This window comes from Tasmannia lanceolata, unplaced genomic scaffold (genome assembly GCF_043159265.1).
Source record: "Tasmannia lanceolata isolate RefF3 unplaced genomic scaffold, GAP_Taslan_0.1 ptg000019l, whole genome shotgun sequence".
Taxonomy (NCBI): domain Eukaryota; kingdom Viridiplantae; phylum Streptophyta; class Magnoliopsida; order Canellales; family Winteraceae; genus Tasmannia; species Tasmannia lanceolata.
This window is the reverse complement of record NW_027518696.1, coordinates 29,836,384-29,864,150: the sequence shown is the minus strand read 5'-3', so window position 1 is coordinate 29,864,150 and position 27,767 is coordinate 29,836,384. Positions and strand designations below refer to the sequence as shown.

The 27,767-nt window shown below is 40.8% G+C and overlaps 1 protein-coding gene across 1 annotated transcript in view; it reads left to right on the top strand.

Annotated features, from left to right (window-relative positions):
* Positions 1-27,767, top strand: part of LOC143852730 (protein RETICULATA-RELATED 4, chloroplastic-like) — a 76,243-nt gene that overhangs the window by 23,199 nt on the left and 25,277 nt on the right. Inside the window, exon 2 of the mRNA XM_077362301.1 lies at positions 25,955-26,023. Coding sequence (XP_077218416.1) covers positions 25,955-26,023 — 69 coding nt within the window. The remainder of the gene's footprint in view (positions 1-25,954; positions 26,024-27,767) is intronic.

Here is a 27,767-nt window from a genome sequence, read left to right as displayed (position 1 = left end):
AGAGGGTTCTGACCCAAACCGCCACAGCCACTTTCCCAACAAAGCCATGTTAAAGCCTTTGATTCTCCTTATTCCTAAACCTCCATTTTGCAAAGGGAGGCACACAGAACTCCATTTAACCAAGGGAATTCCACCAGAGGAATGAGAGCCACCCCACAAAAACCTCCTTTGAATCTGTTCAATTCTAATCACTACACTCACAGGGCATTTGAACAAGGAAAGAAAATAAATCGGAATGTTTGATAAAACTGCTTTGATGAGAACCAACCGCCCTCCTTTAGATACCAAATTACGTTTCCAGGATTCTAGACGCCTCTCAACTCTATGAATGATTGGATTCCAAAATAGTTTATTCGGTCTTCCCACCCCCAAAGGAAGGCCAAGATAAGAAGCAAGCAGAGAATTCAATGAACACCCCAGAATCCTTGCAAAAACAGAAGCTTCAGAAGAAGGAACATTTATAACATATAACCCTGACTTCGAGAAATTAGATCTTTGGCCCGAGACCATCTCATAACACCTTAAGACAGCTTTAAGATTCAATATCTGAGAAAACACAGGGGCACAGAATAGCAACGTATCATCTGCGAATGGAAGGAGCGAAACCTCCACTTTATTACTCCCAATTAAGAAACCTTCAAAAAGACTCAACTAGCTTCCTTTTCTCATAAGCCGGCTAAGAGACTCGGCAACAATCACAAAGAGAAAGGGGGATAGAGGATCCCCTTGCCTCAACCCCCTAGATGATTTGAAAAAACCTTTGGAAGCGCCATTAATGAGAACCGAGAACCAAGCAAAAGATACACAAGATCTAATCCAACCTCTCCACCGAGAACCAAAACCCATTTTTTCAAGACTATAGTCCAGAGACTCCCACTCAACCCGATCGTAAGCCTTTTCCATATCAAGTTTACACAAGACCCCTCATTCACCGCTTCGCCTGTAGGCATCAATAGCTTCGTTTGCGATGAGAGAACAATCCAGAATTTGTCTTTTATTAACAAAAGCGCTTTGACTATATGATATTATTGAAGGAAGAACTAATTTGAGACGATCCGCCAAAACTTTTGCCAATACTTTATATAAACAACCAACTAAACTTATCGGACGAAATTCCGACACCTTTGAAGCCCCCTTTACCTTTGGGATTAGGGTAATGAAGGTTGCCCCAGTACCTTTGTCAAGAGCTAGCCCTTCAAAAAATTCTTGGAAAAATCTCATCAGATCCGATTTAACAACTTCCCAACAAACTTGGAAAAAAGCTAGACAAAATCCATCCGGACCAGGTGCTTTGTCTTTAGCCAAGGAGAATAGACCTTTCATGACTTCCTCCTCAGTAAAAGGGACTTCCAAGTTTGTGGCCTCCCCCAAACTTAAGCTATCAAACTCAACCTCTTGCGGAATAGGGCGAAGAATACCATCAGAAGAATACAGAGCCTTGAAAAAGCTAAGAATTTCGGATGTAATCACCTCCTTGTTCGTAACTGTTGGAATATGTAACTTGCCTAAGGGCATTTAGGACTTTGTACATTCCTTTATGTTTTAGTATAAAGATATGAGTCAGGAGGAGATAACCCTAACTCATTTATTTTCTCTGTCTAAACTTTCGTCTAACATGGTATCAGAGCAAATGACTGGGTTCAAATCTCCTTGATAGCAAAATCCACATGCAATGGCTAAACCCAAAAGTGGTGCCACGTGTAGGCCATCCTTAGAAAGTGGGGCCACACGTGAGGGGGAGTGTTAAAGTATAAAAGATTAAATACTGCCTTTCTCCAACAGCTTAAGCTACGTGTGTCGCCTACACAAGTCACTATATGGCCTCAAACATTCTCCGCGTGCGTGGTTTGGGAGATTCAGTGAGGCAGTCATGCGCTTTGGCATGAAACAATGCGCAGTGGATCACTCAGTCTTCAGTTATCACTCTTCAGTTGGGTGTATTTTGTTGATAGTTTATGTGGATGACATAATCATCACAGGGAGCAATTCACAAGGTATACAACGTTTGAAAACCTTCTTGCAAAAGGAATTCTCTACTAAGGATTTGGGTCAGCTCAGGTATTTCTTGAGGATAGAGGTTGCTCGTTCCTCTAGAGGCTTGTTCCTATCACAGAGAAAGTATGTCTTGGACTTGCTAAAAGAAACAGGCAATCTTGGAGTTAAACCAGCTTCTGCACCCATGGATCCTAATGTGAAACTCGTTCCAGAAGGAGAGTTGTTGGAGGATCCTGGCAGGTATCGCAGGCTTGTCGGTAAACTTATATATCTCACGGTTACTCGGCCAGATATTTCATATGCTGTTGGAGTTGTCAGTCAGTATATGAGCTCTCCACGTACTTCTCACTGGGCTGCGGTGACATAGATTCTTAAGTATTTGAAAGGGGCTCCAGTGAAGGGATTGATGTTCAAAAGACATGGCCATATGAAAGTTGAAGGCTTCTCTGATTCAGATTGGGCTGGATCCCCAGCAGATAGACGGTCCACCACTGGGTATTGTACATTTGTAGGTGGCAATCTTGTCTCATGGAAGAGTAAGAAGCAGGATGTTATAGCTAAGTCCAGTGCAGAGGCTGAATACAGGGCAATGGCACAGACAAGCACGGAACTTATTTGGCTACGTTCACTTCTCTCTGAAATTGGCTTTATTTCATCTTCTCCTTCGCAGCTTTATTGCGACAACAAAGCTGCAATATACATTGCCAACAATCCAGTCTTCCATGAGCGCACCAAGCATATTGAAGTGGATTGTCATTTTATCCGTCAAAGAATCCAGAAAAGAGAGATTTGCACTGTGTTTACTCGGTCAGGGGACCAATTAGCTGATATGTTTACAAAGTCCTTAAATAAGTCAAAATTGAATGATATATGTAACAAGCTAGGAATGTATGATATCTACATTCCAGCTTGAGGGGGAGTGTTGGAATATGTAACTTGCCTAAGGGCATTTAGGACTTTGTACATTCCTTTATGTTTTAGTATAAAGATATGAGTCAGGGGGAGATAACCCTAACTCATTTATTTTCTCTGTCTAAACTTTCGTCTAACAGTATGTCATTGTTCAGGTTGAATAATTGTGCTTCTCGCTTAGGGATCCCAGTGTCTCGAACACAAAGTATCAAGGCAAGTATTGGTATACTCGCTTAATAATGATTATGAAGATAATGTGAAATCCCAAAGGGCAACCCAAGATGAGGGTGAATTGTGTAATTAAAATCTTCAATCAAGTTTAATTAGGATTTTGAAAACATTATTAGTTTAAATCTAATCCTTGTTCAATTAAGCATAAATATAAATAAAGGTTAGATATTACCAAAACACCCAAAGGAGGCAAGAAGGAGAGCAAGGAGACCACACAAAGATTTATAGTGGTTCGGTCACAAACGGACCTACTCTACTACCAAAGTACTTGGTCTTTCCTTGGGATTTTCCTTCACTATGATGGGATTGCACAATCGCCGAATCTCCAAGCTTTACAATGAACACCGCCTCCAAGGGAACAAACCCTCTTTGCAAAAATGCCTGCAAGAAGATCAACCCCTCTTTGCAAAGTGCCTCCAAGGGAATCACTTTTCTTCGCGAACCGCCTCCAAGGAGATTAACCCTCTTCGCAAACCGCCTCTAAGGGAATCACTTTTCTCTGCGTCGGATTCACCTTTGTTGTTGGGCCGAATCGTAGACCCCGATTACAATGAATAGGAAGAAGATGAAGCTCACTCAATGCCTCTTGATAGGCTAAGACAAACAATGAATAGCTCACAATCTCTCCAAAATAGTACACCAATAAAGCCCTATGGAGATCCCCTTGTTGAATGTAAATCCACAAATCAAAGCATAGGAGTGGATTTAAGAAAAACCTTAGATTTGAAAGTGTAAGCTCAAAAAGATGTGAAATGATCTTGCAAAAGGTTGTTTAGAAGGTCAAGGATAGGGTATAAATAGCCAAAGTGAAAATATGACCGTTTGGGGGCAAAACCGTAAATAACGATCCAAGAAAAATCAAGTCGTGTAAGCCCCAACGGCTACTTTGCCAGACGGGGGTGGTCGACCGGGGTGTAGCGGTCGCCCCCCCTCATCAGGCGCTCCTTTTTTATTTTGAATTTCAAGACTGTTGCGGTCGACCGGGGTAGCGCGATTGCCCGCCTTGACCTTTCTGAACATTTTTATTTTTGTCTAGAAACCTATCCGCGGTCGGCCGAACCTATGGCGGTCGACTGCCAAGATCTTTCTGGGTGGTTCCGAATTTTCCAGGAGCCCATCTGCGGTTGACCGTGGTTGCCTCGGTCGATCGGCCCACTTTCATCGGGTAGATGCTGTAGTTCCAGCATCCATCCCGCGGTCGCCCAGGAGACCCCGGTCGACCGACCCTGTTTTGAAAACTTATTTTTACATGTTTGAATCTTAGGGCATTGGGCTGTGGTCTTTGGGCTTTTGTCCAAGGTTTTCAAATATATTTTGGGGTATGTGGATGGTTTTCAAAGAAGTCAAGTTTGTTATGAAAACCATTTGAAAACCTTTTGAAAGTGCAAAATATTTGACAAGAGAACTCCCATACAATCTATAAAAATAGAACCTTGAGTCTTCTTGGATTGTCTTGGCTCCTTAACAGTTTCTTGGACATCTTCAACTATTGAGTGAACTCTTCAACTTGCTTTGGGCTATGTCAGTTCCTCCATTCTTTGAACATCTTCAATGGTACATGAGGTGGTCACCAATGCTAGTTTATCTCCAAGTTTCTTTTGGCACTTTGCAAGGCATGCTTGTGGGATCTTTAACTTGAGCTCTTGACTTGAACATCTTCCAAGGATGATGTCTCTAATGTATGAACAAGCTCGTTTGGTTCATTGTGCAAGTTGATCCGCAAGCCATGCGTTGAGTTGTATTGTGCTAGATGTGCTAAATTTGGTTTGACATTTGAGTTTCTTGTCTAAGGTACAATACTACAAAGCAACACATTAGTCCAGGAACCCTTGGGCTAACATAATGTGATTTTGTTACTCTAGTTCTCATAATAATAGCATGTATAATTGATCGTGAGTAGTTAGAAATATTTATTGTTGATATGTTATAGAAGTTCAAGTAGAATGATGCATGAAATTTGGATAATAATTTCTTGAAATAAATGTAAGGTTAGAATATTCAGAATGGTGGTAAAAGAAAAGTCTTGTTAAAAAGCAATTTGTATAACATACTTAGGATTTGGGAATAATGGGAGGGGAGGACTAAGGAGAACCCTTGGATCCAACCTTGGGCGAAAAGCCAAAAGCCGACCAGTCAGAGAGCATACGACAGCTGGTAGGCGATGCATTTGGGTGGAATCTTTAAGAGGCCCGATAGAAATCCTAAAGTGGACCAAATTCCATTAGGGAATGGGGGGTCCTTGATGGTCAATGATCACCGGCCAAGCTAAAAAAGCCACCGATGTATATGAGAAGAGAATCGATGGGGATTGCCGCATGATCGTTGGGGAAAAAGAGAACATTCTGATTGTGTGCCATGCATTTGCATTTTTAATTTCGTTGCTAAATATTTTTTTGCTGAATAATAAGAGAAATGCAAAAAGTTCCATATTCCGTTATTATTCCATTATGGTAAGAATTAGTGTGGTAAAGTTCATGTTTCTTGTTTTTATTATTTTGGGAGTTGCATTTACTTTGCTCTAACCCACCTACATTATAGGGAATGTAGGTGTTGAAGAAGGAGCCTTCGCCAACGAGAACATCTGATGAAACCAATGCGGGAATGGGAACAAAGTTATTTTATTGTTGAGATAAATAGTCAAAGAAGAAAAAAAATTTCTTTGGTTTTTCGTAGCAATCATAGGTAATCGAAGCCGGGTCGTTACAATATCATCTTATTTATCAACCATTTGGACATCGACGTATGCTGTAAAACCATTATTTGTTTTCTGAATGGTATGGATTATCATTGCTAGTTCGTGGGTTTCGGTTGGAGTTCAGATCTGAACAGCAGACATAGCGTACATCAGCAAAATGCTGTATATATTTGTCAGTTTAAGATCTGTTATGAGTAACTCCATTGCCTTCAAACTCATCTGTTCTTGGATTAAGGTCAAGATGGGTGATAACTCTGATACTCTTGGGTGTTCATCTTGATTATTCTTTGCTGTCGGACATGGGCGAACATAGCAATAACCTGCGAGCAGTTTTTATCTTCTTAATACGACGGTTTGGGCTCAGTTTACCATTACAATTAAGAAAGCACCATGTACAGAAATTCCAGATCCTTCACTTCCAGATATGAGCCTCAAGGATCATCCTAGCAAACAGCAAGAGCTTGTGTTCGTACTACTAGAACCTTTGTGTTTGGATCTTGGACGAATAGTACATAAACTTTTGGGCTGAACATCGCAGATCCCAGCCTTCTCATGTTGACTCGGTAGCAGCTATGGTGGTGGTTTTTCAGATCTGTCAAGATGTTGTCGATTCATCTATTGAATCGGATCTTTGAACATTACAAACCATCCCTGACTATTATTGCTTTTGAAGTGGGTTGTCACTGCAATATCAAGGATTTTGGTTGGGTATTGCACTGACTTCCTAACAAGCAGCTTTTGGAACCGAACCCCTGAATTCATGATCAGTTCCTCATCGCCATTCTGGCTGGTAGTATCATCATGAACCAAAGGTTGTTGCATTAGTATAGTTGAAGAGTATCATTTTGGAAAGATGATTTTCACTGATATTCTTGCCGTTGTGAGCACGAATTCCAGCACCTAGAACTCAGTTCAGATCTTGGAATCCTGACTGTGGTGGTTTACACAGCAGAGATCATATTACGTTGAGCTTATCTGAAATTACACCATTAACAAGTATAGATTGTGAACCTTAATAATTGTTAACTTCCTCATTGATTTATGATTTTATATTGTTTTCTGGAATTACTTTTTTCAGACCTTGGACCCTCTATCATATATTCATGTCCAATCCGCATTCATCAGATGTCTAGATTGGCCGTCTGAATTCCAAGTAAATGTGAATGATTATTACTTATTTCTGACTGTGGATAATAGGGAATACCATTGAGTTGTCATATTATTTAAGACTTGTTCATCTTGGTCTCAACTAAGAATCTAGGGAGAATATCATGTCTGATTTCCTTGAAAAGATGCATGCCGATTGATGTGTAGGTGGATTTTGTTGTTTTAATCTTTTTAGGCTGTATTAGACTTATACATGTTTTAGTAAGGGAAATGATATATCCGCCCCTTTTGATCACTAGGAACACCCCCTGTCAGTGTTTCAGTGACTAAAGAGGGGCTATTGTACTTATGTCAGAAGAATTCAATGCCCCTGATTGCCACAAACACTGACAAGGGGTGTTCCTAGTGATCAAAAGGGGCGGATATATCACTTCCCTTTAGTAATCCTATATGTGGGGATGTCCACATCAACCTATGGTCCACCATTTTCCCTTTTCCTTATAGCTCATACCCTATTCCACTTTACTTTATATCCGCCCCATGGCCCGCCACTTACTGCACTTAAACCCTTTAAAGTCATTTCTTAAAACCTATTGGCTAAAACCTTGGGCCCGCTACTTAAATGACTCCCCTCTATATAATGCCCAGACACCCACCTAAACCCCAACTTTGGAAATCATGGAATTACCCCTTCTCCCTCGGCTTTATGGTAACTCTTCCTCTCCCTACCTCCCTCTCTCCCTCTCTCAATCGACCTTCTCCCTTGGTCGATTATATTCTCTTTCCTCTTTCTTTCTCTCTTCCTCATCGGCGTCCATTCTTGGTCGACACATCCCCATCTCATCTTCTCTCACACATTCACCTTCCTCACTTCCCTACATCGATTTTCCCATCCTCCCCCCTTTCTTCCATCTTACTTCTTAAATTCATTTTTCCCCTTTACCCTTCACCCCCATATCGGGTTTATAAACCATTGCCATTTTCACATCTTGTAACAATCCGATTTGAAAGGTCGCTACGAGCAAGAACAAAACCTGTCCAAACTAACCATTCTAACAACAAGCATGACCATCTACAAATCTTATTCCATGACTTAAAAGGAGAATCCCATTACAAATATTCAATTTCAATGTCTAAAATAAAAGGCATAATTAAAAGTCCATCAAACTAAACTCTTCTTAACAAATAACTTAAACTGCAGAGATTGACGTAGCTCGTCATCCCCATTCTTTATTCGAACTCCATTTCCCGTCCAACGAACTAGATATCCTTGTTCACAAATGCTCCTCTTACATCCTCTGGCCCTAAGATGAGAGCTGAGTGAGAACAACAGGATCATATGGCTATACTCAACAAGTATTGGGGATCAATGAAAAGAGACAGGTTCATGAGAAATATCCATTAAAAGACAAGTACGGCAAGGAAATTTTATGAAACCAGCAAAGATAAATAAAACATAAAGCGTAAGATAATGAACATAAATTCCGAAGATTTTATTATCAACTTAATTTAAATATCAAAGTTACACCAAGGCACATTTTATTATCAACTTAATTTAAATATCAAAGTTACACCAAGGCACTTCAGCTCCCATTTGCTGTTACCTTGACCTACACGGTCGGTTTCGTGTGGATGTGTTACGGTAGATCTTACCGCCTAGAGACTCATGGCCTTCAGAGGATTCATTATCTATAAGGAGTTGCGCATGACTCCTATGTTGTCTAGTCCTTTATCGGGAATAGCTCCTGGCCTCCCATCACCCGTATGCATTAACGATTTTATTTTGTTGAGAGAAGAATGGAGAGAAGAAAAAGTGAGTTAGGGAAAAACTCCCCCTCAGTAATGTATTTATTTAAAGAGAGATAAGTACAATGACAACTATGCCCTCAGTCTTATTACATATATCCAACACTCCTCCTCAAGCTGGAATGTAGATATCTCCTATGTAGTTGGAGTAGTCAGTCAGTTCATGAGTGCTCCTCGTACTTCTCACTGGGCGGCAGTAGTTCAGATTTTCCGTTATTTGAAAGGAGCACCAGGGAAAAGACTACTATTCATGAAAAATGGACATGTCAGAATAGTAGGCTAGTGTGATGCAGATTGGGCAGGATCTCCAGCAGATAGGAGATCAACCACTGGCTATTGTACATTTGTTGGGGGCAATCTGGTGTCTTGGAAAAGTAAAAAGCAAGAAGTTATTTCGAAGTCAAGTGCTGAGGCAGAATATCGAGTTATGTCCTATACTAGTGGGGAGCTCCTTTGGATACGTTTCCTCATGGCGGAGATTGGTTTTCCTTGTTCTTCTTCAGCTCAGCTTTATTGTGATAATAAAGCTGCAATTCACATACCAATCCTGTTTTCCATGAGAGAACCAAGCATATAGAGGTGGATTGCCACTTTATTCGTCAGAAAATTCATAAAGGAGAGATACAAGTTTCTTTTAATCGATCTGTGGACCAGTTAGCTGACATATTTACGAAACCCTTGCCTCAGTCAAGTAGCAAGCGAGGAATGTACAATATCTACATTCCAGCTTGAGGGGGAGTGTTGGATATAGTTGGATATATGTAATAAGCCTGAGGGCATAGATGTAATTATGCTTCTCCATTATTAATAAATATATTAGTGAGGGGGAGATCATCTCTCTAACTCACTTTCTCTTCTCTAATTCTTTATCTCAACAATTCTTTTGTTACTGGTGGGCGAACCACTGGAACTGATGAAGAGGGTGACGGTTCTGAGAGCGGCGCAGGCTGGAGTGGTACCTGTACAGAGTCAGAAAGCGAAGGAAGGAACAATGGTACCTCATCCGGGATGGAACTAGGAATAGAAGGAGTCAAAGGACCAAAAAAGGCTTCTGATTAAAAGAATGTCACATCTGCGGAGACAAACCATCGTCGTAAGCGAGGACTATAACAACTGTAATCTTTCTGAGTCATAGAATATCCTAGAAAGACACAACGTTCTGACCTAGGATCAAGTTTGTCCGTACCAGGTCCAAGAAGGTGGACGAAGCAGACACACCCAAATACGTGAGGGAGGAGAGGGAAAGGATCCTGTTGATGATACAACAGATGAAAATGAGAGGAACCACAAAGGACATAAGATGGAAGACGATTTGTAAGAAAACAAGACGTCAATACGGCCTCTCCCCAAAAAGACTCAGGGACTCGCATTTGAAACAAGAGTGTGTGAGTAACTTCAAGAGGTATCTCAATTTTCTTTCCGCGACACCATTTTGCTGCGACGTGTAAGCACACGAAGATTGGTGAATAATTCCATGACCTGTAAGATAATCCTCAAAACCATGTGCGGAAGATAAATATTCGCGAGCATTATCAGTACAGAGACATTTGATATTGCAATTAAACTGGTTCTGTATTTCAACGTGAAATTTCTGAAAGGCATTGAAGACTTGAGAACGGTCTTTCAACAAATATATCCATGTCATACAGGAATAATCATCAATAAAAACAACGAAATACTGAAATCCATTATTTGACGCAACCCTAGAAGGCCCCCATACATCAGAATGAACTAAAAGAAAAGGACTATTGACACGACTAAGGACTCGTGAAGCAAATGACACCCGGTGATACTTCCCAAGTTCACACGACTCGCATTGGAATGGAGAAACAGAAGATGGAACATAGGACGTCTGCTAAAGGCGCTGAAGGGATGGGTGACTAAGACGGTAGTGCCACTGATATGCGTCAACTGAGGCGTGCAGGGCGGTAGGAGAACGACTGCAGTCAAGGCGATAGAGACCATCCACCTCACGACCCGATCCAATCGTCTTCCCAGTCGAAAGATCCTGAAAGACACAATACGATGGATAAAATGAGATGGAGCACCGAAGATGTTTCGTTAATTGGCTAACAGACAGTAAGTTAAAAGGAGATTTTGGGACACATAAAACAGATGATAAAGAAATATGAGGCGAAGGACAAACTGTGCCAATACCAGTGATGGGGGAAGTGGACCCATCAGCAAGAGTAATGGTCTGAGTTCCTGTCGGGATAGAATGAAAAGAAGAAAGCTGAGAAGATTTACTAGTAATGTGATTGGAGGCTCCCGAGTCAATAATCCAGGACCCGGAGCTAGAAAGTAAGGTCGTGGGTGAGCTACCTGGCTGAGCAAACCCAGCAGTAAGATGGGAGGCATTCTCTCTGAACTGCTGCAGCTCCTCATAATCTGAGCGCGTGAAGGTGAAAGACGGAAGTAGAAACAGGCTGAGGGGTAACACTATCAGCTGGACCAGAAGTCATGAGATGAGCTGATCGGGGCGGTCGAAGCTTTGGATGAAGCGTGTAGCATGTCTCAATCTGGTGGCCATCCCTATGACAGTGGGTACAGTAAGGATGGCCACGTCCACAACCAATGCGGCCACCTCCACGGCCACGCCCACGAGTCCGAGCAAAGGAGTCACCTCCTCTAGGTGGTCTAGACCCACCAATGCTGTCAGAAGAAACAAGAGCCGAACTCTCAGAGGAAAGGCTGGGAGATGGATCATCAAGGCACTGCTGCGCTCGTGAATAGGCCTCTCGCAGGGAAGGAATAGTGCCAGAGCCAAGGATCTGTTGAAGGAAATGAGCAAACTCAGGACCCAAGCTCTCAAGATAATGAACCACTCTTTTCTGGTCTCGCTGGCGGCGAAGGAAATTGATGTCAGATGTGAGGGGTAAGTAAATGTCAAGCTGCTGACATAAGGAGATAAATTGGTCGTAATGAGTCTCCAGAGACATGTCACCACGGCGCAGGCGCATCCACTCAGAGTAAGTGGAGCAGATACGTCTGAGGTTCTCAACCCCAGAGTAGGTAACAACGGTGTGATCCCAGATCTCCTTCGAGTGGGAAGGAGAATCATCGTAGACGAAATGGCTGGCGTCATGTTCTGCCATAGAAGACTGTTAATCAAAGCATCTTCCATTTCCGAACGAGTGAAGGACGGGTCCGTAGGTGAAGGGGGGTCCTTACGTAGAAAACTGACCTTACCTCGTCCAAGGAGATAGGTCTCAACTGCAACTTTCCATGGTAGGTAGTTAGTTCCATCAAACTTGGCAATATTTAACTGTGGGTGTGAACCCTCCACAGGTGCCAAGGTAGGATGAGACGATGAAGAAGGAACCGACGGTGTGGTATAAGCATGAACCTCAGTGGTCATGCCAAGAGATGGATCAACGATGACAGGAGGGTCCATCAGGACAACAAAGGTCAGAGGTCGAGAAACAAAGAAACCACAACCAAGGGCACCAACGAAGAGACGTAGAAAAGAAAAGATAAAGTCGAACTAACTAATCCACCAAGAAGCTCATAGAAGGATCGCACAAGAAAGACTAAGTGCAGAGAGAGACCCATAGAGAGGCTAGGCGAGAACGAAAGACAGAAAAAAGTCTTCAGCACATAGATCAGTGGAGGCTTACCCGAAAACCCAGGAATTGAGGGGCTGGGAAAAAAAAATTTGCTTGGGGGTCCAAATCAAGGAATGTAGAAAATTTTTTCCAGGGAAGTTATTTTTGGGGGGTGCCAGTTCAAAAAACTGGAAAATATTTTCTGGGAATTTTTTTGGGGGGTGCAAATCAAGAGAGCCGGGAAATTTTTTTTCGGAGGGTCGTGGCCAAGGAGGTTGGGGAGGGGCGGGGTGGAGAGGGAGGGATAGGATTAGGGTTTGGGTTTTTCCGGGGAAGATAACGGACAAAAAACAAGGGTGAGGATTAGGTTTAGGGTTTGGGTTTTTCCGGAAAGGAGGTTGGGGAGGGGCGGGGTGGAGAGGGAGGGATAGGATTAGGGTTTGGGTTTTTCCGGGGAAGATAACGGACAAAAAACAAGGGTGAGGATTAGGTTTAGGGTTTGGGTTTTTCCGGGGAAGATAACGGACACAAAACAAGGGTGAGGATTAGGGAGATGGAGGCGGGTTGGGGGGGGTGGGGGGCGTTGGAAAGAGGGAGGGTGGACGAGGGGACAGAGAGGGGGGCGTGGGAAGAGGTACTGAGTGTGGGGGATCGTGGGTTAGGGTTAGGGTAGAGGTGAGAGTTGAAGGAGATGATGGTGGATAGGGTTAGGGTTTTGGGAAGATGATGGTGGAAGATGTAGAAGATGGAGGCTATGGGTTTTCCTAGGGATCAGAAACCCTAGGGCTCTGATACCATGTTGAGAGAGAAGTTGGGAAGAGAAAAAGTGAGTTAGAGAGATGATCTCCCCCTCACTAATATATTTATTAATAATGAATAAGCATAATTACAACTATGCCCTCAGGCTTACTACATATATCCAACAAGATTATTGCAGATGGTTTTGATATTTGCTTTGGTAGCCTTGTATGCTTGTGAAGCTTGCTTTGCAGGTGTACGGTGTTGTCGCACCCTTAAGCCTTGTTGTGAATATGTGTGTGTGTGGCTTGGGGGCGTGACAAAACCAATACTTGCCTTAACTTGCTACCGAACGAATTTAATGATCCTTGAAGTGAGGGGCGAATACTGTCTGCAAAAAGGCCACACGAATGATCTAAGTTTTCACTATTAGTTCTGTATGACACCCCTAACTTTAGATCTTTTCATAAGTTATCTCTAAGCTAGGTATTTTACCTTTTTTTAACTTTTCCAACTTTAAACTCCCAACCTATTGTTATATACATACAAATAAAACCTTTTTTTACCATACTTACATATCTACAAAATCTGACAGCTAAATTATCAAAATTTTCAAATAAGACGAACCAGTTTTGTGCAATTATCAAAACTGTTTTTTGCTGAAAATCAGCGAAAATCTTTAAAAATCTTAGAATTAAAATATCTATTTATTTAAAACAATCTGTATAAATATCAGCCCTAAATCTTTAAAATTTTTGAGTAAGATGAACTAATTTTTGTCTTTAATGAAACAAACAAAAACTGAAAATCAGCATAAATAAACTCTGAAAAATCTAAAAATCTAGAATTAGAAAGTATAGTAAATTAGATATTTCACAGCTGAAAATTAATTATTAACTCCTTAAAATTTCAAATAGGATAGGACGAAGGAATTTGGTGCCGTTATCAAAACATAAAACTCATTAAATCTGTTTTTTAAATCTGAAATCCCAGCGTATATAACATGTCCTTCGTAATTCTCATAAAGTTCTAAAATTAATACCTTTAAATTTCTAATAGGACGAACCGACTTTGTGCGATTATCAATTTCACAATTTTTGGGTCAGATCTATAAATTTACAAATTTTCCATCAAGTATACTTTATTCTAAGTTATTTTCTATTAGTTTTTCACCATAATTCCTTTAATTTTTAAATAAGACAAGATTAGCATGTGCGGTTATCAATTTCGTTTTTGCACCTACATGGGTACAAAAGGGATCCCAAATCTGAGTTTTTATCATTATTATTATTGAAATAGTGGTTCTTGATCAATTTCTATACTAATTGAAGAGAAAAACACACAAAATGACGTGTTTTGGCACTTACCCGACGAGTTACGAAGAACCCTAGATCTTTCTTTTCTCATTCTCCTTCCCTTCTCTGTTCCTCTCTTTCTTTCTTTCTTTTTCTTTTCTTCCTTCCTCTCTCTTTTTCTTTCTCTCTTTCTTTCTCTTTCTCTTTTTTTCCCCACTTGGCCGTACCTCTCTCTCTCTCTCTCTTAACGTGAATTTGAGAGGGAGAGAGAGGCGTCCATCTATTTTTATAGAGAAGGGGTGGGAAAGTTCCCAATTTGGATGCGATTCTTTTCCACCAATCAAAGCTTTCCTTAATCTTTTCTTTCCAATTTTCTTTACTTTCATGAATATCATAACTCTTATGGGACTCTTTTCTTTCCTTAAATGAATAATAAATTATTAGGAAGCTTTTAGATTTTATCTTTTTTAAATAAAACAACCTAAAAGTTGCCTAATAAGACAAAATTCGTCGCTATGCCTAACCCTAACAGAAAAATGGTTATAACTTACTCAAATCACGTCCGAATCGCTAAATCTTGGGTCCGTTGGATAGGTATTCGAAAAACCCATCCAATGGGACCAAAATCAAGTCAAACGGACAAGATTTGGTGCCTCAAAATTTAGCTACAATTTAAGTCACGAAAATAAGAGTTAAAATAGAATAATATTTCTCTCCTACTTTGTCTTACGGTCATATCTCGTCCCCTATTGGTGGAAATCTCTCTCAGATTTTTTGTCAATTAAAGCTATATAATAAATTAAATTACACATAGATGAAATATGGTCCATTTATTTCCATCCCATCCGCTAATTAGATAATTAAGGCATGATCGATGCTCGGATGATACAATCTTGCTTCCATTTGAGCCTGATCGAAGATCCAAGAGGTCCAATGGTTGATCTGATGCTTCGAAAGGCTCTGATTTCAATTTTAATTCATTCGACCATCGATCAAGAGGGATCTACAGACAAGATTTATTAACTATTAAATACTTAACGGACCCTCGTAGGGTCGGTCTTTACAAGAGTCCGTAGGGTTCTACTGCATGTCGAATTATCTACTTTCAACCATAGCTAATAGGGCCAATGTCTCACATCCTGGGCAACATCGAGTCCAACCTCGAGGGGCATGACAACGGAGCACTCAGGCTACATTGAATCAACACAGACATGTTAGGTGAGATTAAAGTTTCCTTGAATTGCGTTTGCATATATCTTGCGCTTAAGGCTCCCAAGAATGCCACGACTCCTAGGCTTACATGCACAGTCGATCCATCTATGCAAGGAAAGGCAAGGAAAGGCAAGGAAAGGCATGGCAAGGCAAAAGGACACTAACAAATTCCCTTCTACCTCAACCAGTAAAGGCCTTATGGCTAGTTGCTCGAACCCCGCTCTTGCTCCTAAGAGTTTGGCCATGAGATCACCTGTAGGTGAGACGAGTGTGAGGCATAGACTTTTAGGATCCGAACCACAAGATAGTACGCTTAAATATTTCACATGTGGTGAACTAGGCTACAGATCACTAGATTGTCAACTAGGGCATTCAATCCTCAGTCCAATTTAGCGTAACCTGTAGATGATTAGGATAGAAATGATTGTGAATGAGAGAATGTGAGAATGATGAAGGTGCTCCACATAAGGAGGTGAATGGGCAATCTCATGAAGGTGAGGATGACAAAAATGTACTTTATGGGAATTATGTGGGGATAGTTTGTGTGACCCAGTGCAGGGTAAGTCAGTCCATCAAAAGTCAAACTCCCAGCACTATTATATATTCTCTTATAGTCAGGACTGCTAGGAGATTTGAGTCTATCGTTTTTATAGTTGATAGGTTCTTCGATATGTCTCATTTCCGGAGAATTTTATGAAACAAAATATGGGTTGTATTGTAATATGATAGCCATATCAACCGTGTTTCTCCATCACACCTTCATAGTACCAACCAATGAAACCTCTTCATGGTTAAGACAGACACAAAATAAACCTAGGAAAACCCTCCATATCGGAGATAAACCATAGCAACGCTCTGAGACATTATTCGTAATTGGTTTGATGATGGATCTATCTCATCCCTTCCGTATATTGGGGAAGATTGAAATGGATTTTTTTTAACAGGATTGAAATGGGATGTTTTGTGTTCATCTTCAAGGAATTCAACTTTAAATGTATTGTTTGGATGATGGATTTATCTCACCCCTTATCAATCAAATTAATTGGGAATGTTAGCATTTGTCGTAAATTTTGAAATGGTGATCCATCATCTTCCCATGTATTAGGCATTTTGAAAAGGTATTAAATGAAGATTCATGCATCCTAAGGATAAGAAGAAACATTTTCTTATTTACTTTCCCAATAGGTTTCCTTGAATTTGCATCTTCAATAAATAGTCTTGTAGACATAATTTTGCATTGGTTGACTAGATCAAATCAATTGAGAGTGGAGTTAAGTTCTTTTTTAAGAGGATCCTCTACGTTAAAATTTTAGATATGTTATCCCTTTCTGTAACGAGTGTCAGAACCACAGATGGCACATCTAGTGAGTTTCCAATTACAATAAGACTGCACCAAGGATCAGCTCTAAGCCCTTAACTTTTTACTCTAGTTATGGATGAGCTTACGGAGGGTATCCAGGACGAGGTGCTGTGGTGTATGTTATTTGCAGATGACATAGTATTAATCGACGAAACCAAAGCAGGAGTTAATGCTAAGTTAGAGTTATGGAGAACTACTTTGGAATCCAAAGGTTTTAGATTGAGTAGGACTAAGACAGAGTATATGGAGTGCAACTTTAGTAATGTAAGGAGGCGGGACGAGGATGTAGTAAATATGACGGGACAGGAGGTACCTACGAGTGATATCTTTCGCTATCTTGGTTCAATTCTACATAAGGAAGGAGAGATTGAAGAGGATGTTAACCATAGAATAAGAGCAGGTTGGTTGAAGTGGAAGCTTGCCTCAGGAGTTCTGTGTGACCGTAAAATCCCTACCAAGTTGAAGGGAAAGTTTTATAAGACAGCTGTGAGGCCAGTCATGCTGTACGGCTCAGAATGTTGGGCCACCAAGAAGCAGCATGTGCATAAGATGAGTGTAGCGGAAATGCGAATGCTTAGATGGATGTGCAGCCACATGAGGTTAGATAGAGTTAAAAATGAAGACATTCATAAAAAGGTGGGGTTGGCACCAATTGAGGAGAAGATGAGAGAGCACCGCTTAAGATGGTTTGGACATATCCAACGTAGGCCTTTGGATGCTCCAGTGAGAAGAGGCGACTTGTGCCAAATTGATGGAGTAAAAAGAGGTAGGGGAAGACCGAAAACAACTTGGGTAGAAACAGTGAGGAAAGACTTGATAGCTAGGAACATAACATAGAACATGACTTTGTTGGATAGGATAGAATGGAAGAAAATGATCCACGTAGAAGAACCCAACTAGAGCTAGGATTAGAGCTGGGTAGATTCGTTTCACCTTCTTCATGAAATTTTTCTAAAGGATTCATTTAGCCGACCCCAACTAGTTTGGGACAAAATCATTGTTGAGTTGAGTTGAGTTGAGTTAACCCCTTTCTGTCAAGCATAATGTAGGCCTTTATAGGAGACCATGGTTCTTTACTAATGCAAGTAGGATTTAATCTTAAAATTGCAGTTACTACCCACTGATTTTTATACCTAGGAATTCATCACTTGTTGGAATTCTTTTTATGATCGTGTGAAAAAATTCAGAATCTGTTATGCATGAAATTTCAGACTTAAAAAAGAAAATGTAAGTAGCAGTCATATCCACTGGGTTAACGACCTTGGCGAACAGGTTGAGGAACGCCAAGGAGAAAGTGAAATTTTTGGTTCAGTTATCCAGCCAAATGAGGGTATCCTTTCCGTTACTGACATAATGGGAAATGTTCTCGGAAAAGGAGACGGATACATTTTCCAGGAGGTCCATAGTCCAAACAATAGGTTACCGCCTTCCGATTGGTATTTGGAGTAGACCTCCCTAGCCCATAATTCATCTTTGGAATAGAATAAGCGCCGCGACATAGAAAATTCATGATCATAGTTCATTGTGCTCTATGTATCGAGGATGGAGAATCTGTGGATCATCTTCTTGTACATTGTAAGGTGGCTAGAGAGGTGTGGGGCAGGTTATTAGAATGATTTGAGATTGCTTGGGTGTTCCAAGCAAAAATCTTAGATCTATTGGAGAGTTGGGCTCGGGCTCCTTGGAGGAAAAAAGGTAAAATTCTTTGACAAGTTTCTTTCCTTGCGACATTATGGGTTTTATGGATGACGGTCATTAACGAGCGTGTTCATCATCAAAAGGAAGCACCCCACTGGGAACCACCACCGGACGGTTGGCTAAAACTAAATTTTAATGGGAGCTCACTTGGTAATCCAGGGGCCGCCGGAATTGGTGATGTTATTTGGAACTCTGCCGTTATGGTAGTAATGTCCTTTTCTGGCAACACTAGTATTTGTGACGCAAATGAAGCTGAGGCGAGAGTGCATTTGTTTGGACTACAATGGTACGTCAACCACAATCATGGCCCTCTTATTGTTGAGGGTGACTCGGATAATGTAATTGCATGGGCCAAGAATCGATGCTCAGGACCTTGGCGGCTCGCTCATATCCTGGATGAGATCCTTGACTTGATCCCGTGTATCAAACCAATCATTCATCATATGCGTCGCACGGCAAATTCAATGGCTGATGGCCTTGCTAAGGAGGGGACCCAACTTTCTGAAACTAGTGTTTTTGTCAACGTGTCGGAGGAGAATATGGGGGCTTGACATTTTTTTTCCCTTGTAATGGCCTTGGGGTTATAATAGTGGTCTTCTTCTTTGTATGGGGGACATCTTGTCCCCATCACAATGTATGTTTTGACCATGGGAATGAAATTTGTTACTTTTTCAGAAAAAATATGGGTTTTATGGAACTAAAGAAATGCGAGGATTTTCAAGGGCTTCTCAAAGGGAGCTCATTTCCTATTTAATAAGGTGATAGCCATTACAATCTCTTGGGTGAAAATATTGCCATGCTTTAGGTTCATCTCTGCTTATGACTGACGGAATGTGGTGAAAGAAATCTGTAATGGATCTAGCAGCATTTCTGAGGTAGTTCAACAGTAGTCGCCCCCCCTCCCAACCCTAATGGCTTCCTGAAACTTAACTTCTATGGGTCTAGTTTGGGAAATCCTGGTCCATTAGGTGTTGGGGGTATTCTAAGGGATGATCAGGGAGCAGTAAAATAGCCTTTTGCGGGCCCTATTGGTGTGGTAGATTCAAATGAAGCAGAAGTGCGAGCCGTCTACCAAGGAGTTATATGGCTAGAGGGGGAAGATTTGAACAAGGTAGTGGTCGAAGGTGATTCGCTAAACATCATTGGGTGGCTTAACGGCTCACACCCTGTTGCTTGGAGGTTTGCCCACCTCTTTGATGAAATTCAAGATAGGATTGGGACGACGTCTATATCTTTTTCCCACATGAGACGCTCCGTAAATGGTGAGGCTGACAGATTAGCTAGAGAGGGAATTTCAAAGAAGAGCCCGAAACTCTTTGATTATCTTCCTCTCTGATTTGCCTAGAGCTATTTCTCTTTGTTGTATCTTTTTTCCTTCCCTTCTTGTGCCTATAGCACTTCTGTCTTTTATGGGACCTCCTCGGTCTCATTTCTTTCTTTAATGGAATCATCTTTACCAGATTAAAAACTCTGGTAAACAAAGAGGAGACCCTCACATGAAGAACAAAGAAAAATAAAAACTCTCTTGCCCCTTAATAGACTGATTACAACATTGAAGCTCACAATCACTCTAAGAAATAAACAAATAAAAGCCCTATGGAGTGCATCTTGATAACATGTAGAAATGGAATATCAAAGAAGTTTTTAGCTTTTGAAATATAAGGTTGAAGCTCAAAGAGAAATGGGATTTGATCTTTCTCAAATGTTCAAAAGCTTGTAGAGATAGGTTTTAATGATGTATATATAGTGTATTTGAAAATATGACCGTTTGGGGTAAAACTGTAAATAAACGGCTTGAAAAAGTCAAGTAGAAAACGCCCCAACGGCTAGTTTGCTTGACCGCGGCGGTCGACCGGGCTACGACGGTTGTCCGCCCCTATCGGGCGCCTTATTCTATTTTCAAATTTTTTACCGTCGCGGTCGACCGGCCACATGGCGGTCGCCCGACGAGTGCTAACTATTTGCTAAAAAATTTGGCTCGTAAAACCTATCCGGGTCGACCGACCTATGGTGGTTGCTCGTCCTAGACCAAATTGGATTGTTCTGTTTGAAACCGAAGTGCATCCGCGGTCGCTCGGCTTAACCCGGTCGGCCGGCCCGGTAAAATTCGTGATGGCTTGGATTTCCAGGTTCCATCCCGTGGTCGACCGGCCCTGAGTGAAATTCCATTCTAACTTTAAAATCCAGGGGCTTTTGGGCAATGGTCTTTGGGCTTAAGTCCAAGGTTTTCAAACACATTCTTGGGTGTGTTGATGGTTTTCAAAGATGTAAAATGTTAAGTATAAAAACCATTCGAAAACCTTTTGAAAGTGCATTTAAACATAAAATCAAGAGGACTCCAAATACATTCTAAAAATAAGAATCTTGAGTCTTCTTGGAATGTCTTGGCTCCTTTGCACTTTCTTAGACTTCTTCGGCTTGGGTGAACATCTTGACCTTGTCTTGGCTCTTGTGACATCCTCCAATCTTCACTGCATGTAGTGAGGTGCATGAGGTGTCATCAATGGTATGTTCAGTTCTAAGCTCCTTCTTGACACTTGCTTAGGAACTTGTGGGATCTTCATGTTGAGTTTCTTTACTTGAGCATCTTCAAATGAGGATGACTCCAATGTAGGTGCAAGCTCTTAGTTCCTTTGATCCTTGATCCACAAGTCATGTGTTGTGAAGAGTTGTGTAATGGCGATTATGACATGAAAATCCTGTATTCAACACAACACCTCAAAGCAACACATCAGTCCGTAAATGCTAATCAATTTGGTTTGCTAGCATCAAAACAAGAAGGTAAGATGAATGATTAACGAATGGGATCCCTTGGGCTTACAGTTTCGAAATGGTTTGCAAAACAAACTTGACATCTTTGAAAACCACCCACACATGTTTGAAAACCTTGGACAAAAGCCCAAAGACCTTCGCCCAAAGCCCTAAGATTCAATCATATAAAAATAAGTTTTCAAAACAGGGCCGGTAGACCTGGGTCTCCCGAGTGATCACGGGATGGATGTTGGAACTCCAGCATCTACCCGATGAAAGTGGGCCGGTCGACCGAGGCAACCCCGGTCGACTGCGGATGGGCTTCTGGAAAATTCGGACCTATCCAGATAGGTCTCGAAGGTTGACCGCCATAGGTTCGGCCGACCGCGGATATATTTTAGAAAAAAAAAAAAGTCCAGAAAGCCCTCAGCGGGCGACCGCGACACCCCGGTCGATCACCCCCGTCTGGCAAAGTAGCCGTTGGGACTTGCACGGCTTACTTTTTTTTGGCCCGTTATTTTTATGGTTTTGCCCCCAAATGGTAATGTCTTTGCTTGGGCTATTTATACCCTATCCTTAACCTTCTAAATCACCTTTTACAAGATCATTTCACATCTTTTTGAGCTTACACTTTCAAATTTAAGGTTTTTCTTAAATTCTCTTATATACTTTGATTTGTGTATTTTACATTCAACAAGAGGATCTCCATAGGGCTTTATTGGTGTAATCTTCTGGAGAGATTGTGAGCTATTTATTGTTTGTATTAGCCTATCAAGAGGCATTGAGTGAGCTTCCATCTTCTTCCTATTCATTGTAATCGGGGTCTACAAGTCGGCCCAACAACAATGGTGAATCCAGCACAAAGAGGAGTAATTCCCTTGGAGACGGTTGGCGAAGAGGGTTAATCTCCTTGGAGGCGGTTCACAAAGAGAAGTGATTCCCTTGGAGGCGGTGTGTGAAAATGGTTGATCTTCTTGGATGCGGTTTGCCAAGAGGGTTTGTTCCCTTGGAGGCGGTGTACTTTGTAAAGCTTGGGACTCGGCGTTTGGAGTCTTATTTTAGTGAAGGAAAATCCCAAGGAAAGACTAAAATACTTGGGTAGTGGAGTATGTCCGTTTGTGACCGAACCACTCTAAATCTTTGTGTGGTCTCCTTGCTCTCTCATTCTTGCCTCCTTTGGGTGTTTGGTAACATCTAACCTTAATTTATTTTTATGCTTAATTGAACAAGGATTAGATTTAAAGTTATATTGTTTTCAAAATCTTAATTAAATTTGATTGAAAATTTTAATTACCCAATTTACCCCCCTCTTGGGTTGCCCTTAGGGATTTCAAAAACTTTTGGAATAATCTAAACAAGAAACCATCAGGATGCTGGACTTTGTGTTTATCCATGCTAAAGATAGCTGCCTGAACCTCATCTTTTGTAAAGGCAACATCCAGGTCCACCTTAACTTTGGCAGGGAGGAAACGAATATCAACATAAATTTCCTCATCGCCCTAAATGCACATTGAAAGTACTTGAAAATTTCTTCCTCAAATTTCTTCTTTATCAAAAAAAGGGTGGCCTAGTGCACGAGGCTCCCGCCATTGCAGCGTCTGGGGAGGGCTAGATGTATGCAGCCTTACCCCTGCTTTGCAAAGAGGTTGTTTCCGTGACTCGAACCCGTGACCACCAGGTCACAATGGAGCAACCTTACCGTTGCGTCAAGGCTCACCCTCTAATTATCTTTTTTTATCAATAATAAAAAAATGAAAAAGAAAAAAGATACTTGGGGTAGATAATTCTTATCTTAAAGGTAGATTCTTCTACCATGGGAATCCCGGCCCTGAGAAGTGAGAACCTCCACCAAATGGCAAGCTAAAACCTTAAAAATGTTGGGAACCTCCGCCAAATGGCCAGGTAAAATTAAACTTTGATGGGTCCAGCCTTGGGAAACCTGGCCTGTTGGTGTTGGGGGTGTGCTGAGAAATGAGTCAGGAGAGGTGGTTTATGCGTTTGCGGGTCCCATTGGGATTGCTGCGCCAATGAGGCCGAGGTGCGTGCAGTGCATCAAGGCCTTAAGCTTCTTGATAAAGAGTCGCTTGATTTAGTAGTGGTGGAAAGGGATTCATTAAATGCAATTCACTAGCTTAATGACTCCTCTCCTTATCCATGGAGATTCGCTCGATACTTTGATGAGATGTTTGATCGGATTGGGTCTTCTTCTATTGTTTTCCGTCGTGCCAGAAGATCCGCAAATTTTGTAGTCGATAGCTTAGCTAGGGGGGTGCGGCCAAGGAAGCTTTGGAATTATTCTATTTCATTCCTCCTCGAATCTGTTTCTTGTGCCTTCTGTTTTGGAATTATGTTTTTCTCTTCTTGTACTGACCATCTCGTTCTTTTCTTTGATTAATTAAGTTTCCTATCATTAAAAAAAAAGGCAGATTCTTCTACTATTGGTTCTCTACGCATATCAGATGTAATTTTAATTTAATGTTTGATACTAACACATGTCAATAACATCATTTCTTTTATGATTATGGTTAGTGATTTTCTTCGTGATTGCAAAGTTTCTTAACATTGATATTTGTTGAATATGAGTGTGTATGTGCGCATCCCTTGTTGAGGGGTATTTATGTCTTTCCATATGTATTCACGTATATATACACACACACACACACACACACACAGTGTGCGTGAGAGGTGATCTCTCTCATTCATGCATTCTCCCCAAACCTTCTTCTCTTCTCTCTTCAATGTAGCGTTAACATGGTGTCAGAGCTTTGATCGCATTGAAGATTGAAGAAGATCGAAGATCACCATTAAGGTAAACCACTAACCCTAAAGCATTGCCGCACCCTAACCTAACCCTAACCGAGTGTAGCAACCCAGCCCTAACCCTAACCCTCTCTCTCTTGCAAACTACTACCGCCATTAGTCACTCCAGAAACTACTACCACCATTTGTCCCGAACTACTACCTCCATTACTCTCGAACTACTACCGCCATTACTCTCCTTGATTTCCTTCCCAAACTACTATTTGATCAGGTCAGTTACTAGAGGATCCAAGAAGATACAGACGCTTAGTCGGGAGGCTGATTTACCTCATTGTTACACGTCCGGATATCGCTTATGCAGTTGGTGTGGCTAGACAGTATATGAGTGCACCACAGACATCTCATTGGTCGGCAATTATTTAGATAGTGAAATACCTGAAGAAAGCTTCTAGAGTTCTAGTAAAGGACTCTTCAGAAAACATAATCACATGAGGATTGAGGCTGGGCAAGATCTCCTGCAGACAGGAGGTCCACAAATGGCTACTGTATGTTTGTTGGAGGGAACTTAGTGTCTTGGAAAAGCCAAAAAACAGGAAGTTGTATCCAAGGTTTTAAATTTCGGCCGAAATCCGAAATTTCGGATTTCAGTGAGGACGGAAATCGAAACTTTTTGAAATCAAAATTTCTCGTAAATTTCGCCAAAATTTCATCGAAATTTCCAATAAAATATTAATTTTTTAATCCTTTACAGAATTTCAGTCAAAATTACCAAAATTTTGGCCCAAAAAACGCCATTTTGTGCGCCTTTACCGAATTTCGGGATTTCAGGTAAAATTTCGGTTTGGGTTACCCCCGAAATTACTGCCGAAATCGAAATGTAAAACCTAGGTTGTATCAAGGTCACGTGCAGAAGCTGAGTATAGAGCCATGGCCTATATAGGTTGTGAGTTGATCTGGTTAAGGTCATTCAGATTGGGCTACCCTACTCGTCACCGGCGTCACTCCACTATGACAACAACTCCGTCATTCATATAGCCTTGAATCTAGTCTTTCATGAGCAGACAAAACACATAGAGGTGGATTGCCATTTTATTCGTCATTGAGTTCAAGAAAAGGAGATTTTCATAGTATTTATAAGATCAAGTGATCACCTAGCAGACATGTTTACAAACCCGTTGAGCAGGGCTAGAGAGTGATTTATGTAACAAGCTGGGAATGTATGATATACATACTCCAGCTTGAAGGGGAGTGTTAAATATGAGTGTGTATGTGCGCATCCCCTGTTTAGGGGTATTTATGTCTTTCCATATGTATTCACGCACACGCGCGCGCACACACACACATACATACATTGTGTGCATGAGAGGTGATCTCTCTCATTCATGCATTCTCCCCAAACCTGCTTCTCTTCTCTCTTCAATGTAGCGTTAACAATATTGTTTTCATGGGCACCAAATGATTTATACACTTGTTTTTCTATTTTTATATCATGATCTTTGCATGTTTGTGGTTTCAATTTTCTTAGACGTAACCATAAGAATATCATTGTAGTTTCTGATGGAATGATCAGGTAGTTTGCATATTTATTCATCTTTTATTTTTTGAATTTACCTTTTTTTTCTTGCTATGACAATGATTACCATATATCACATTTGCTTAGTTATCTCTCATTAGATATACTTCAAATGTGAAGCTAACTGAGAGAATTATAATGAATCTATCTCAATTCCATTCTTTTTATGCACTCCCTGATTGAATTTCTTTTGAATTTTCTGTTTGTCTTCATTAGAAAGTATGGTAAAGTATATAGCCAACTACGGACATAGTCTTATATTGGTTGTGTTTACAGACTGCTGCTGAGTATGAGCGACGTAGAGAAAATTTTATCAAAGAGCTAGATTTTGTTGTCGCAGATGTGGTATGTATCTTTTCACGTTGAGGAAAGTAATGGCCATCGTTCTATCTTGTTGTGTTTCCTTTTAAACATGGACATGCACTGTCACACATGTCTGATAATTCACTACATACCATACTTCACTTGTTTTTTTTATATAAAAATGTTTATATATTACATGGGAAATGATATATTCGCCGCTTTTTCCCTTGGGACAACCCCCTCTAGTGTAAAAGAGTAGTCATAAATACACTAGAGGGGGTTGTCCCAAGTAAAAAAACGAGGTTGAACATATCACTTCATTACTTTTCACATGCAATTCGTATAAATATAAATATTGAACACATACTGATGTAGTATACCACTGATGTACTTGCAATTTTGATTTATGTCTCCTTTTCAGTTTCAGTATTAATTTCTGTGGGGATGGAAATAACAACATTTTGGTCGTTTAGTGTCAGTTTCGGTGGAAATTTAAAACCATGGAATTAACTATTATGACGTTTACATCTATTTTTAAAATTCATAATAATGATGCGACATCTCAGCTGTGAGGCCAGCCATGCTGTACGGCTCAGAATGTTGGGCCACCAAGAAGTAGCATGTGCATAAGATGAGTGTAGCGGAGATGTGAATGCTTAGATGGATGTGCGGCTACACAAGGTTAGATAAAATTAAAAATGAAGACATTCGTAAAAAGGTGGGGGTGACACCAATTGAGGAGAAGATGAGGGAGCACCGCTTAAGATGGTTTGGACATATCCAACGTAGGCCTTTGGATGCTCCGGTGAGAAGAGGCGACTCGTGCCAAATTGATGGAGTAAAAAGAGGTAGAGGTAGACCAAAAACAACTTGGGTAGAAACAGTGAAGAAAGACTTGATAGCTAGGAACATAACAGAGAACATGACCTTGGATAGGATAGAATGGAAGAAAATGATCCACGTAGAAGAACCCAACTAGAACCAGGATTAGAGCCGGGTAGATTCCTTTTATCTTCTTCATGAATTTTCTCTAAAGGATTCATTTAGCCGACCCCAACTAGTTTGGGACAAAGTCTTTGTTGAGTTGAGTTGAGTTATAATAATGATGCGACAAACATAATCTTAGACTTGGACTTTGAAAAGTGAATAATTGTAATCCAAGTATATGACTGAGAATGGTTCAAAAAATTGAATAGTCAACCTGAACTCACCATGACTGTTCTTCTAGAGCAAAAATCAATTATACTCGCTGTATAACTTGATCAAATGGCATTTTTACTAAGTTTTATCGAATAAGCAACTTGATTTGGTTGAGTCGAGTCAACTTGGCTTGGTTTCTCAAGTTTCTAATGAATCAAATCAGCAAGAAAGAAAATGTTAGTAGTAAAAAAACCCTACAAAAATAGATTGTGAAAACAACAGGTATAAAACACGGAACAAATATCATTACAAAGATGAAAGCAAAGGAATATCCTTTTCTCCGGTGATATGAACTGTTACGGCTACATCGAACATGTAAAGAGAGAAGAGAAGAAGGTTTTGGGGAGAAATCGTGAATCAGAGAGATCTCCCTCACGCACATATTTATTTATATATATATGTACCTCATATACATGCAAAGACATAAATACCCCCCATAAAGAGGGTGCGCACATATACTACGATATCCAACACTCCCCCTAAAGTTGGAGAATGTATATCATACATTCCCAGCTTGTTACATAAATCACTTAATCGAACCCTGCTCAATGGTTTTATAAACATATCCGCTATTTGATCATTTGAT